The sequence below is a fragment of the Pyxicephalus adspersus genome, chromosome 1, assembly GCF_032062135.1.
Source record: "Pyxicephalus adspersus chromosome 1, UCB_Pads_2.0, whole genome shotgun sequence".
Lineage (NCBI taxonomy): Eukaryota > Metazoa > Chordata > Amphibia > Anura > Pyxicephalidae > Pyxicephalus > Pyxicephalus adspersus.
In genome coordinates this window covers 140,086,184-140,101,148 of record NC_092858.1, presented here as the reverse complement: position 1 = coordinate 140,101,148, position 14,965 = coordinate 140,086,184, and the positions used below count along the sequence as shown (strand labels likewise).

Sequence of the window (14,965 nt, the reverse complement as noted above, 5' to 3'; positions counted from 1 at the left end):
TCTGTATAAAATGTGGTTTAATATGTTTTCTATGATTTTTTTATGATTTTCAGGAAGAAACTTTTTACATTTTTTATTTTAAGCAATAAAATATATTTGATTAATAATTGCAGTGTATTTATTATGTTTATTTTAAAATTATAGATTTTATCATATGTATGGTTTAAACAAATAAATTGAAAAAAAAAATCATATGGCATGAATTAAAAACCCTAACAATGCACTTTTCTTACAAGCCTGTTTTTTGGTCTGGTAAATATTGAAAGTGGATTGTTTTCTATGTTTAAAAAGTTGAGCTCAGGGGGTTCCATGTGTCTGTCTCATTTCTCTTGTCCAATGCACAAGGTTGAATACGCATTATATTTTCTTTCATTTTCAATCACATAATAAAGTGTGATTTCCACACATTTTTTAAAAGAAAAGGATGTGTTAAGATTTATACATTTTATTATTACCCTCCCCTCCAAATCCCATAATGTCTGTGTTAACATCATACCTCACATCATTGGTGTCTCAGGGTCTAAATGTCTAGTTATCTAATATAAATTTCCAAAAAGTACTGCTCATATACTAGTGGGTTAATTTTCCCCCTTATTCCCTCAAAAAGTGCCCCAGGTGAAATCTTTTTTGTGAAATCTTAATGACAATAAAAGCAAACAGGCTTGTCCCAATCATATTTATTATAGGATGATCATAATTAATCATAGAGAAAAAAAATGAACACACATATTTATGGTAGGATAAGGAATAGTTAAAACTATTCTAAAAATATCCTAATGCTGTCTGTGCCCCCTGTACTAATGACACCTCAATTCCCTATTTCCTGTCCTGGTGTCACAGGGACACAAAGTGAATGAAATTATTCCTAATGAAGCCTCATACAGCAATACAATCCTGAGAGGTTCTTACCTTTCTCTGCTCTATCCAAAACCTAAATGAAGTTTGGCTGAAGTTTGTTTTTATATTATTAAATATTTTTTATATAACAGATTAGAATATCAAATAGATAAAACAGATTATAAAAAGTAATTATGATGAATGATTTGGATTATAGGATTAACATTTGATGGATGTTAATACTAATTTAGGACATTTCCTAGGCCAATTAAAATACATAATTTTAAATGCTGAAGTTTTCTGGACTGTGCTTATTATATTCAGTTTAGCCTTTTAATATAAAAATAGAACAAAAGATTGTTACTCTACAAGTGCAATAACCCTGAGCAACAAAGCAGAAATAATATACCTGGTTGGACATTAAACAGAAATCTTATTTGTTACTTTGATATATTGTATCACTGTGTTCTATCGCATAAGCCCATCAATACCAAGTGTTTTTTTATGGGCAATACTTATTTCTACAAGTTGCAGTCATCCAGTCTTAATGAGCCCTTGTCTTTTATATTGGTATGGACATAGAAATATCACATAATAGAATTGTATTTTACATTTATACTATTTTTATATTTTGATATGAGAACATTGCACAGTACCATGTCTTTTGTTACACACTAGATATTAATTCTTCAATCTTTATTCTTTGTATGTTAATGTGGCACAGTACAACTTTTAAGCTTGTGATGCAGTACATGTGGTGTTCCCTGTGCCTACCCAAAAATAGGGTCCTTACATAAAAGGTATAAAGTCCTGACAAATCTGTTTAATCTGGTTGTGTTTATTGGTAATGACTTAGGTGGGGAGATGAAAACCTTTTAATGAAAAATGACTGCTTCTAATAATAACATGGTGCCATGATGGCGTCTCCTGCTTTATCCCACCTTACTTTCTGGAGACACACAGCTTGGTCACACCATGCACTGCTACACACGTCAGTACTCCTAGCAGAGTGTGATCAGTTAATAATGGGGTGCTCCGGACAGAAACACATCTGGAGATCACTAGACTTGCACAGGCAGGAATAGGAGAAATGGAATATTTATAGAGCACAGCTAAAGAAAAGCACCAGGGAGATCATAGGATGGCCTGAGTATAGATAAGGATGAACCTCCTGACCTCCTGACAATAAAAAATAAATACAAAATACTTTCTTAAAACTTATATCTTTGCATGTATGAAAAATAAATACAAAATACTTTCTTAAAAATGATATCTTTGCATATATGAAAAATGTATATATACTATATAAATTGATCTGAACATCCTCTATTCTTTGTAGTTTCTTGAGGGGATAAATGTATTATACTTCCTTATAGTTGTTTATTTTTCTGAATGGGGGAGTTGCATATAACAGCTTTTATCTGTCATGGTAGTGAAGAGGAAAAGTTGGATTGTGTTGGACTACTAATGTTGTTCCCAGCAAAGGTCCACATTTGACATTTACTGGAAAGCTGAGGAAAATCTAAACCACAAAAACATTATATATTGGAGATTAGCATTTTAAAAAATTTAGTGTCTGCATTCCTTCTTCTTTTTTTCATCCTGCCAGTAACAAACTTTTCCTATGGTGACAACGCTTACTAACTGTACCAATAGAGGAGCAGCATAGTCACATTACATTGCTTGTTTCTGATTTGGACAACTTCTTATCTCCATGAGATAAACTGAGGTGTTCTGTAAGTTGAGGAGAACTAGGCAGGTAATATTGCTTGAGATTTTGTTACAGTTGAAGAAGGTACAAACATACTGGATATTTAGTAGGATCTATAGGTATTGAGTTACACTCAAACAAAAAAAAAGGATATTTAAAAGTAACTTGTTGTAAAGGTATAAATATAGAAAATAAATACACTAACAGAAAATAATATATACCAGTCCTGACAAGATCACCTCATTTAATTGTTATAAAAAGCTGTGTAAAATGCTAAGCTATGGAAAGGGTTCTTTACAATAAAAGCTGTCAGAATGTGAAACATGCTCTGGCTGGAAATGTATCTTACAAATACATCAGTTTTTCAAAAATAACTCAATAAATTATTAGGAAGATATAAAGGGTTCCAGTATTTTCTTTTTAAAAAAATAACTAGTACTATGTTGATCCAGGGATTTGTCTGACTGCTTTAAGGGGTCAGGAAGGATCAGCTTAGGCTTGTGATGATGTTTTTTTATGATGGATGAACATGATGGACATATGTCTTCTTTCAGCCTGTGTAACTATCATAAAATTTCAATGTACATCTGTTTTACATACACATTGCATTTCTTTGGAATTCTCCTTACTGCACAATGCTGAATGATCTTCAGATCTACATTTAGAACAGGCTACTGTACTTGTCTGCAGATTCACAATTCATACCTCTGTATACTATATATTCAACCTGTTAAAAAAAAAAAAGAAAAGAAAAAGAAATGATTGGATATCATGGAGCAGTGTTGTACCCTATTTCTAGCTGTGGCTTTGTTTAATTCAAATATAAATTTTCCTTTCTTTATTCAGGAATATTCAGTCTGCTCTTTCATAGAAAGTTATTGACTTGAACAATAAAGCTGACACTCAGAAAAACTTAGATATATAAAAAGCAAAGTGTTCTTTTGTCAGTTTTCCATCTAATGTGAATGATTGCATATAAACACTGCTGGATTTGTCTACAATTTTCAGGAATGTAGAACCCATTCTTGAAGTAATTTGCATTTTTTCAACCTCCAAATAGCTGCCGAGCCGTTAAACTCCATCTAACGTCTCATAAATCTCTCACATGATTAGACAAGGGGTCATTAATGATATATTTACAGTAGCCTGCAGCAGAAGTGGTTTGTAACTAGAAGAATAGGAGGGGTTGGTGGCAGTAACCATGTGTAGGATCTGCCCATTCTGGGTATCATAAGAAAGCAGAAGAATGTGGTAATAACACATCACCATCACCCCTGAGCCATTTAGATGGGATGAGTTCCCAGTCAGGGTTTATAGGGACAGTCTGTTCCTATATTGCTGAGAATGGAAGCACAGGATACCCAATGAAGATTATATCCCACTAGATTATAGGCTTGCAAGGGCAGGGTCATCCCCATATGGTGTCTGATTTCTGCTGCACTTGTATTTTATTATTTGTTTTACTTTATGCTCTTATTGTATTATGCATGAACATGTATATGAGTCAATGGTACTTCCTTTTTTTTTTATTTTGTGCAATGCCATGGAAGATGATGGTGTGATATAAATACAATAATTACATTGACAAAGTTGAGGCTTGTGTTAGGGATTTACCATACAGTGACCCTGCATTTTAAACATGGTTTCCAAAAGAATTTTTTTTTTTTTTTTAAATGGTATTCAGATGACATTCAGATTCCGCAGCAATCCAGAGTTCACACACACAAACAAAGATGCACATATATATATATATATATATATATATATATATATATATATATATGACCCTTCTATCCCCAGAGACTACCTGCATAATCATCTTCTCTGGTATTCCAGAAACTAGACTTTCATAATAATAATAATAATGGTGGAAACTAGACTCTCATTTCTACCATGATTAATTAATAATAATGATAAACAGGATTTATATAGCACCAACATATTACTCAGCACTGAACATTAAATAGGGATTCCATCTATCACGGATTGTGCAGCTTGATTTATCTATACGTTTTACTAATCCTTATCTGCTACTCCTTTCTACAAATTTGCTTTTAAATCACTTCCAATCTGATACACAAATATACACCTAACTGGCCCTCTCTGCTGCCAAGACTTCCTCAGTATGGCTCCAGAATTTCTCAATAACTGTCCAGTACTGGCACCCAGAAACTTATTTAAAAATGGAGCATGGTTGAGGATGATGGAAGGCTTATTGTTGTAGCATGGCAAGGTTTACAGTCTGCCCACACATGCATGTGTAGTGATCATAGGAATGGGCTGTCTCTGAAGATGGTTTAATATTGTCTATGGACAGGGTAACTTTACTGCATTTCAAAACACTGCACAGCTACAACGACATCTATCCCTTAAGGCAGGGGTCAGCAACCTTTACTATCAAAAGAGCCATTTTGCCTCCTCTTCCACTAAAGAAAAATAGTCTGGAGCCGCAAAACTAAAGCTGAAAGTCTGCAATTCAACTGCATCTGAGTTGTTTCATTTAAAATTAATTGTAGTAATGTACAGAACCAAAATTAGAAAAAAAGTTGTCTGTCCAAATATTTATGGACCTAACTGTATATTGCAGCTTACCATTTCTCATATGTAATGGCTGCAGTAGTTTTCCTTTTCACTGATTTTTACCCAGTACTGTATTTATGTAAAAGCAGCAACATCAACCCCAGGCCAAAACTATAATACCATCTCCCTCTACAGAACACAGAAATGGCAAAATTAAGACATCAACAAAAACATTTTAACAGTTTGTTTTCTGGTAGCTGTGACTCAATAAAATTTTCTTTCATGTCCTATTACTGGTGTTTCCTTTTATCAGAAGTAGGTTAACATTTCTTTAATGTAATTAAGTTGCAATACTTCCCTAATATAGCCAACACAATAAAAAATAGTTTGAGTGGATTTTACTCCAACCCACGTATTTGTCTAAGAATATTCTTGTTGCATTGGTTTGTTAAACTTTCTTATATACTTTATTCTATATAAAATACATTGAAATACTCCAACCCACACATCTGCATTATGCATCTGCATCAAACAGCAATGGTCATTATTCAGTTTTTAGCTTAAATTATTTTATCCCCTGTACAGGTATTTCAAAAATTAGATTGCTAAATATTTACATTGTGTTTGAATCCAACAAGGACAACCAAATAAATACAAATATTTTTTCAAGGTTAAATGGGCACTTCAGGAACTGAACAACAACGTGCTAATAAAGGTTTTCAGTCACAAGAAAACAATGGTCCGATGAGCACAGTGTATCTAACTACTACTAAATTACCTGAAGAAAAACACTGCATAAAGTTTTAGTCTGGCAAATAATTAGAAAGCAAGCCAAATATCTGGGTACATTTTTAACCGCTGCACTTCTAACCATATTAGATGTGGTGCAAAAGGTGACTGAACTAGGCCTTGGGCTCATTCCTCAACTGACAGGGAAAAAAAAAAGTACTTGAACTTTTTCCAGAGAGATTTAGTGGGTTCTTCTTGTTCCTGTCACTCTGAAATAAGTATTTATATGCTTTGTTATAGTCCCTCAGTGCTCATATTAAAGTGAAAGTCCAGCCAATTTTTTCTAGTTTAGAATAGAGTGGGGAAAGCTTATAACTTTGGTCAGAACTTTTTATGCTGTTTTTCGTCCCACTAAGATGATTTATTCCCATTTCCTGCCACATTACTCACCCCAGAGTCACAAGCAGAATTTGCACATTGAATATTAGGTACCTGTGAACACACACTGGACTTTATTTACACAATAGTAGGTTATATCATTATTCTATTAGTTGGAGAATCTTGCTTTTCACATACAATGAGGATGGTATCACTCACCTACTAAGGGCTTTGGCCCTCAAGACATAGCTTTAGGTTAGCCTGCTAAGCCAACTACTTACACCTGCTAAGCCTTCTTATTGGTGCGTAAAAGTGATGTGTGGCCTTAACATAGCAGCTTAAAAGGAGCAAGGTAAAATTCAATTGGATTAGAAAAATTGCATATGACCATATAAATTGGCTATAAAATTTGATTTAGCCGCTGGTAAGGTGAAAATAGCAAGCAGGCATAAGACTAAAATTAGACCCCAACTCCAGGTTTAGGATCACACCCACTTCCCTAAAGCACCTCTAGCCCGATATCCTTTTTTACTACCATTTTCCAGATGTCTTCAGTTCAGTGATGTTATAGGTCCTCTTCCATTTTAATTTCCTCTGGTGGATCCTGGGATATTCTACAGGGAGCTGGTGAATGTGCAGGGAACAGTGCCAGATATAGGGCGAGAATAACCATCAGAGAAGAGTATTCCTTTGTCTCCTGTCCTTGGGGGAAAAAAAACCTTCAGAAGCTGGTATTGAGTCTTAAGAGCAATTTGAATAATTGCCCATCAGTCTGACATCAGCTCAGTAATCTTATGGACCACTCAATCCTCTATGTGAAGTTTCTTTCATTTCATATTTGTATGAATATGCATACAAATGCAACATTTCAGTGGGATATAAATCAGGGCTTTACATAGGCTATTCTATAGCTTGGTTTTGAGCTATTTCTTGATAGATTTGCTAACATGCTTCCAGTCATTGCAAAAAAATGTCAATTTCCAGTTACATTTTTTATGCAGATGCATGTATGTTGACACCAACTGTTGCAAGAGTTATTAAAGTTAGTGAATTTTATTTCTGAAGATCTTGGAGAAACATTTCAGAATCAGTCACTGGGATACATTTGTTGTGCTAGCTAGTCCTCGAAAAATTAGTTGTTTGAAATTGACGCTACGTGTAGCTTTTTTTTTCTCTTTACAATTATTATTAGTCAGTATTTTTATAGCGCCAACATATTAGGCAACTCTTTACAAGGTCCATAGTCATGTCACTAGCTTTCCCTCAAAGGGCTCACAATCTAATTTCCTTACCATAAACATGGTATTAACACACTAAAGTAATTTTTTTTAGGGGGGGGGGGGCGCTAATTAATCTAACTGCATGCTTTTAGAAAGTGTGGGGAAACCAGTGTAGCCAGAGAAAACCCATACAAACACAGGGAGAGCCTTTAAACTCCATGCAGATAGTGTTCTGGCTGAGATTCAAACCTAGAAGCTAGCACTGCAAGGGCTAGAGTGCTAACCATTGAGCCACCATGCTGCCCCATACAATAAAATGAGTAATTTTATGAGATCTTTTAAATTCCACTTTCACTTATAGGCAGCCACAACCTTACTTCTGATGACTTAAGGGATCCATTGGTCTGATCATTGGAGATCACCTAACCCTCAATATCTATGGATTAAACAACACAGGTTCTGCCTGTATACTTCCTGGTTGGTGACACCTAATCTGAAATACCTCATTTAAACTTCATGTGGTAGTAAATGTAGAGGTGTACTTATGTGACAAACCATTTTTTCTTACTCATTTAGATTAAGAATGAATACCTTGCATCAAGAACATCCATTTTATGTGATCTTTGATAGAAGTACTGTCATATCGAACAAGTCTAATAAGTTGAACAAGTCTAATAATAAAATAATATAAAATATACCTCTAACAAGACTCACAACTGATGCAATATTCTGCTTCTGCACAGAATTGAATACTAGCACAAACAGCAATAATGAACTCCCTTAAAATATTAGGTTATGGTTAATGAAAAAAAAAATCTGCCGAACAATAAACACACTTAATGCATTTTTAAAATTTTTTATTAAGAAGCTTTTGTCAACCAACACAATGTTTTAAAATAGCACAACACACATTCCTTCCCCAAAAGAAAAAAAAAAAAAAGCACACGTCATGGAAATAAGAGTATACACACAGAAGCAAAACACTCATGCTACATGGATGATGATGAACACAATGTTAGGGAATAAACAAACAATATACAACAGTAGCAAGACCATGCAGATACATAGATGAATGACTCACTTACAATAAGCTTTCTGGATGTGACCTACTATGCACCATAGTGCAGCACTTACCACTTTTTGGCTCATACTATTTTCATTATTGAGGCACAAACCAAGCAGTATACCCCAGCAACCAGGTATGACCAGTTATCAAGCTAGCATATTGCTGGTGGCTATTTGCCATGAATTACTTCACATTTAAAGAAATCATACAGGCCAAGTCCACCAAAACAGATATTTTAGTTCTAGCTAGGTGCAGGCAGATAGGATTACCTACTGTCTCGTCTCTTTTTGGTACTCCTATTGTAAGGTCTTTGCACCTCAGTCCTAAGCTATGCACATCACTGAAGCCATTACAAGGAAAAGTCTTGCTTTAAATATCACTAGATTCTGCAATTTTATATTATGGTGAATGCAGCAGTAGGAGTGAGACAATGTTAGGTTTGGGTATTCGCAGAGCTCAGTACTGTGGTGAGCAGACCTAACTGCTAAGCTTCACATCACACCCACCAGAATTTTTCTAAAACTTAAATATCACAGTTTAGTGGACCTTGCTTATAAACTAGTAAACACACAACATTTATGAATAGATCTGCCTGCCAAATAGTATAATAATAAAGGTGTGTGCAAAAGATTGTGGTTTTATTTTGCATGGAAAATGTGCTACACTCTATACAGCAGGAGTTTAACTTTGGAGAAAAAAAAAAGATCTGGCCTGAACAAAGCCAGGAACATTGAACCACAACAACATCTAGCCACAAAGGGAAAAAAAAAAAAGAACTTTACCCATAACCTTTAAAACGGATTCAATAAAATTATTTACACACACAGAGAGCTCAAAACAAAAATCACTACATAAAATAAAATCTCTCATTACATTGTGATTCTCTCCTTTTATCAGCACTGCTAGTACTGTAGAGAAGACCAGTGCTACTAGTTCATATGCACTAGTACACAATCCCACCCATCCTCATACTCATACTCACAGGCTTTTCCAAAAGCCAGCTTGGCACCTGATCATATTTCAGCACAGCAAAACAACATTCCTATAGTCTTTGCACCAGAGGACATAGCCAGTTTTCCTATCAAGGCCTATTCTTTTTTACTACAAATCTGTGTGGCTGGACCCCTTTAATAAAAGGGGTTAAAAAGAGAGAACAGCCAGTCCAAAAAGAACGTAGCCAGGTCCATGTGGTTGATTTCTGCCTGTATCCCTTAGAGACTGATCCTATAAAGTATTAGGAAAAGGATGACATCAGGACCTACAGAAGACTTTTAGGATTTTCAGATGTCAGGTCTTGGCTGGGAATGACAGAAACCGCTGAGAGTTTTGGCTGCCAGGGAAACCTGCCGAGAACATCTGTGTAACCTGGTGTGTGTATCCATGAAGATCGGTCAAGCAATGGAGGAGCATTGTTGTACACTTCATGGAACAACATCATGCTTCACATCTGAATTTATTGGTGGCCACACCTACACACATCCCTAAACACCAAGGCTAGTATCTACAGAAAAAAGGGGGGTAAAACAAAGAATGCATAAAAGAAAACAAAAAAAAGATGCTATCACTGCACCGAGAAACCTAAATAAAAAAAACACAAGCTGAATGATACACAGAAGAGGATATAGGACTAAAAAACATGGCTGACCTTCTGCCTAAAGTTTTGCAAGGATGTCTTATGTCAAAAGAAGGGGATAATAAAATATTTTGCAAAACTTTGTTAAGCCTTAAAATGAAGTTTTAAAAACTGCAGAAAAGTAAAAAAACAAAAGGGTAAAAGAAAACGATCGGATTAACCAGCCTTTAGGAAAGGAAAAAAAGTTTGTCAATACCTGTGAGGCATTTAAAATACTGTAGGCATTACTAGTGCAAAAAGAATAAAGCTAAAGAAGGGATTTGTGCCACTGGCAGGAAAAAAAATGGGTAAAGCTGCCACTACCTGCCTATAAAGACTCTGAACCCTCGCTGATCAATTAGACCCAACGAACATTGACACTCCTTTCCGCACACCCCCATCCAACACTAATTACAGCAAGCTCTCGCTAAGGGTGTAAGAGGAGAACATTTGCTTTTGCTCTAGTTTATTTCAGATGGTGAGTTGGAGTCTGGGGGAGCATTTGTGTGCTTTGACATGGGGCATTTGAATTGTTAGATCAGGACTAACAACCTCTTGCCCCAATGGGTCACACACTGATTTTCTTCTCTTATATTTTTTTCTTGCACACAAGGATTCCTTCCTTTCTGACATGTGGCTGCTTCACCCCACTTTGGCCCACTTGAGAAATGCAGGGATGTCGCGCACAGGGACGTGTCTGGTCAGGGCCTTGACTCTGAGGTTACGGTCATCAGTTAGCAGGACAACTTCTCTTCTCAGGCGTATTGGATCATCTGAAAAGAGGACAGAGAGCAAGATGAAAACTGGAGAGGAGATGAGAATTAAACAGGACATACGAGGTAGATTTTATAGTGGTGGGATAGCAATGTAGCAGCAGCCAAAGGAAATGTGCAACAGCTTTGCAGTGAGTTCTCACAGAAGAGGAACGTGGGAGCGGAGGACGATTGTGTAGAGGAGGGGGAAGCCTGTCAATGTCTGACACTGGTAACCATCCACAGTGTTACAAACCAGAGGCCAGCACTTGTCAGTCCGAGGCCAGAATCTCTGGTATAAACAACAAAGACAGCTATGGCAGGTTAATCCTATGACAGATGTCCTTGGCCAGCCCGTGATGTCACTTTTATCTGCCACAACAGGACAAGGAGGAAGTGGCATGATTCAAAGTGTTTATATAAGTATACTTGGTCCAGGAAATAAAATTAAGTGTAGGAAGCTGAATTATCTTTGTTGAGCGTTTACCTTTATTTGATGGCATGAATTCTTTTGCATTGTCCTTGCAGTAATGCAGACAGCAAGACAGGATCAAGTCATCATTGTTGCCCTGGAAAACAATTACATAGGAAAATTTAAATTAAAATTAATTTCAAGTTTATTGTGTTCATAACAAAACAAATTGTGTAATGGCCTTGTCACGGTTACTACTGCCCATATCAAGGCCAGATTTTGTAGTAGCTGAATACCTTACTATTGTTTTATAGTTGAGGAGGAAAATAACCTTGATAAAACTTGCGTAAACATGGGAAAAATTACAAACTTCAATCAGAATGTACTTGAATGTCAGCTTTAGGAACTGAACCAGGGAGCCCAGTCCTACAAAGGCAAACTATTAACCACAAAGCCAATGAACTACCACAAGCATTTTTTGTGAACTTCATCCTACTAACAAGTCATCTCAGAAGAAACTGAAAAGGAGTGTAGTATGTATGTGAATGTGTTGTAGGGACAATAGGATCTAACCTCCTGTGGCCAGGGACTGTTGTGAGGGGTTCATTTTATAAGACTGATGTCTCTATATACTTAATATTACACAAGTATTTAGGAAACATATTAAACATTGTTGTACATTAAATTGAGGAAGCGTATGACACAGATACAAACATCGACCCAGGAGGATGAGAGGACTCTGCCTAGACTATGGCAAATAATAAAATCAACATTTATTTGTGAACAAAAAAAAGTAATGGCAACAACCTGCCTCTTTTGAATTACATAGAAGATAAAGGTCAGTCAAATTGAACGAATATGGTACCTTCTGACCAGAAATATCCTCGCTGCGAAAGGCAATAGAGTCTAGCTCATTGCCACGGCTTGTAAGTGCACGCAGATTAGGATCTCGGGACTCAAATTTCTGCTCTAGAAACTGGATGGCTTTCTTTGCCTTGTCCTGAAGTACACGAGTGTGCCCGGCACTACGTTGATCGAATTCCTGTCCCTTGGCAAGACCGTCCAGCTCATGGATAACTTTAAAAAAGAAAAATATGAACAAATGACACACATACCAGAAGACAGGGAAGAAAATGAAAATATATTATGTTATATAAACATAAAACAGATACAAGTGTGTATTCCTAATTTAAGATCTATTATCTTATATATCCTCTTACCTCCATTATGAGGACTTTAACTAAACATACCAGCAGCTTTAATTTTTATGGTCAAATACTAGTGGCTTATTGCCACTAGAGCTTTCCATTAATTTGTATATTTCTATGTGGAAAGGAGCATGTTAATGTAACACATAGAACATGCACTGGTGTGCTGTGTTGCCATTCATTGTTATTGGAAAACCAAAGAAACCATACTACACTCGCTACAGTTTTGAGTGCACTGAAAACTGTAGCAAGCACTAGCTTTGTTTGTAATGTCCGTCTTGAGCAAACCATATTAATTAATGTACTGCTTTAATGCCCTAAAGGTGTACTAGGGATAACCTAAAGCTGCTCCCACAACAGACACAGACACAGAATATCTGGTGTCAGATAAATACTTCTTTCAATATCAGTCAGATGTTTGCTAGTTTGTGTAGCACATATGAATACATTCAGGGGCTTTCATGGCTGGAATTTAAATATTCGAACAAGAGCAACTATTGTCTCACAACAGAAGTTAGATAAACGCTTTGTTCTGGATTATAAACATAAACAGAGTGAGCATTTTGTTAGGCATATGTGCCCTGTAATGCAAACTGCCAAAAAGCCAACCATGTGGTTGCATCTAAAGCAAGCAGACATGATCAAGAAGTGCAGCTCTTTGACTAAACAATATACCAGGTGATCTAAGCAACTTAACTGTTGAATAATTGTCGGTACCAAAGTAAAAGCAGCAAATTCAGAAACTGCCCACCTCATAAGACGTTCATGCAGTCCTGCATGTCTTTATTGATATTAGTGTGTAAAACATCCCATGACAGTTTTGGGAGTGGCAAAGGTGAGATCAAAGGAGAAAGACCAAACTTGACGAACTAAAAGTCTAACCCTGCTCAAATAACAACTGGCTATGACAATGGTGTGCAAAAAGTCTCCACTTCTGCTGGCCAGGCTGGGACTGCGTTACACTGACAGTGGATCCTAACAGGAATGAGCACAGTGGGAATGGTCACTGCAATGAAGTCCTGTACAATGTTTATGTAGATTGTTGTCATGTGGGGTAAAATTTAAACTATATATAGTACTGATTTTTCTAGCTGCACGTACAGTTAAATATTATTTTATCCTCCAAATACAACAAACCCTTATAGCAAATCAAAAGTATTTTTTCATATACATGCACAACCTACATATTCTTCAGTGCTGCCTGGGTGACTTCACATTCTCTAGCACACAGTAGAATGGCAGCATTGAAGTTATGTTTACAGCTGGCATTTGCTTAACATAGAAGGCTAGCAGTCTGCCATGAATCTCCACTCCATAGTCACCTGCCATTTCAGTGCAACTTTGTTTTTGCAGATAGTTTTTTTCACAATGCCTATATCTACATAGGTAAAAACAGAGGGCTTGTTTTAAAGAGCTTTTACTGATTGTTAACAATATGTTGATTTTCTATGTGCACGAACAGATTCAAAAAGAAGTTCACCAAAACCAGTAATTTTATTTTAGGTAGGGAAAAAGCTTTACTTTGTACTGAAGTTGATACCAGCAAAACTGATTAAAAGCAGGCCTTGTCTACAGCCGTTTCATTTGATGACATTGTGGTTATGGGTGGATACTGGTGCACTTAATCACAATTAGGTTTCTCCGTTTCTTGTGAGCTGCCCACTAGTGTTCCATAATCTGCCTCCCACCATTAAGGCCTCCTGCTACATTCTCACATACAACAAAAATGCAAGCAGCAAAACCAAGACAACTTTGTAATAGGAGAGTTACATGTGCGGACCTCCAAGTGTTGGAACCTGTCATCACACAATGATGCAAGCCTTCCTCAGTTTTGTAGAAAAGCAGTACTGAAAGCATGAGCATAATCAGGAAGGTTCAAGACGTGTGTCTCTTAACTGACTTCAAACAAAGGATTTTATGGTGTTACAAAAAATACTTTTTTCTTTCTAATCTATTAAAGGGATCAAAGAACTTCATCTTTTAAGCTCAAAATCAGTCCAACTGAAGGATGGGTAACAGAACACTAAAAGGACCAAGAATCAGAGGACAGCTTGCAGCTCAATAACAATGGAAAGAACTTTGAGAATGTATATTCAGAAAAGCTTGCAGATTTAGGAAAAAGCTGGGTGCAGATAGGAAAAGGTGGTGCATGTTCTTTGAGATTCATAAACCCAAACAATGGTTTGTCTGGTCTGAAGCACCTAGAAATGTAAAGAATGAGAAGCTGGACCAATCTTCTACATGCAGCCAGAACAAACAGGGAATCAGCCTTCCCTAAAAAAATGCAATAGTTGAGAGATACATGCTCACTGGCTGTTCCATATTCAGGTAATGGAGAGGGAGACCACAGAGAGATAAAAGAACGATGTCCTGCAGAGGTGAAAGGCACCAACTAGGTTTGGTAGGAAGGAATTACTTGGCCTTATCACTGACTTGTTCCTATGCAGAAACAAAAAGTGTTCCTGACAGAAAAGGGCTGCCACTACAGACACTGTTCTCCCAGACGTGATGGCAGTAAGC

The 14,965-nt window shown here is 36.5% G+C and overlaps 1 protein-coding gene across 1 annotated transcript in view; it reads right to left on the bottom strand.

Annotated features, from left to right (window-relative positions):
• Positions 1-8,237: 8,237 nt before the first annotated feature.
• The window catches only part of SMG6 (SMG6 nonsense mediated mRNA decay factor), a 147,916-nt gene continuing 141,188 nt past the window's right edge, over positions 8,238-14,965 (bottom strand). Inside the window, exons 17-19 of the mRNA XM_072429141.1 lie at positions 12,103-12,314; positions 11,313-11,394; positions 8,238-10,846 (exon numbers count right to left, since the gene is read on the bottom strand). Coding sequence (XP_072285242.1) covers positions 10,716-10,846; positions 11,313-11,394; positions 12,103-12,314 — 425 coding nt within the window. The 3' untranslated portion in view covers positions 8,238-10,715. The remainder of the gene's footprint in view (positions 10,847-11,312; positions 11,395-12,102; positions 12,315-14,965) is intronic.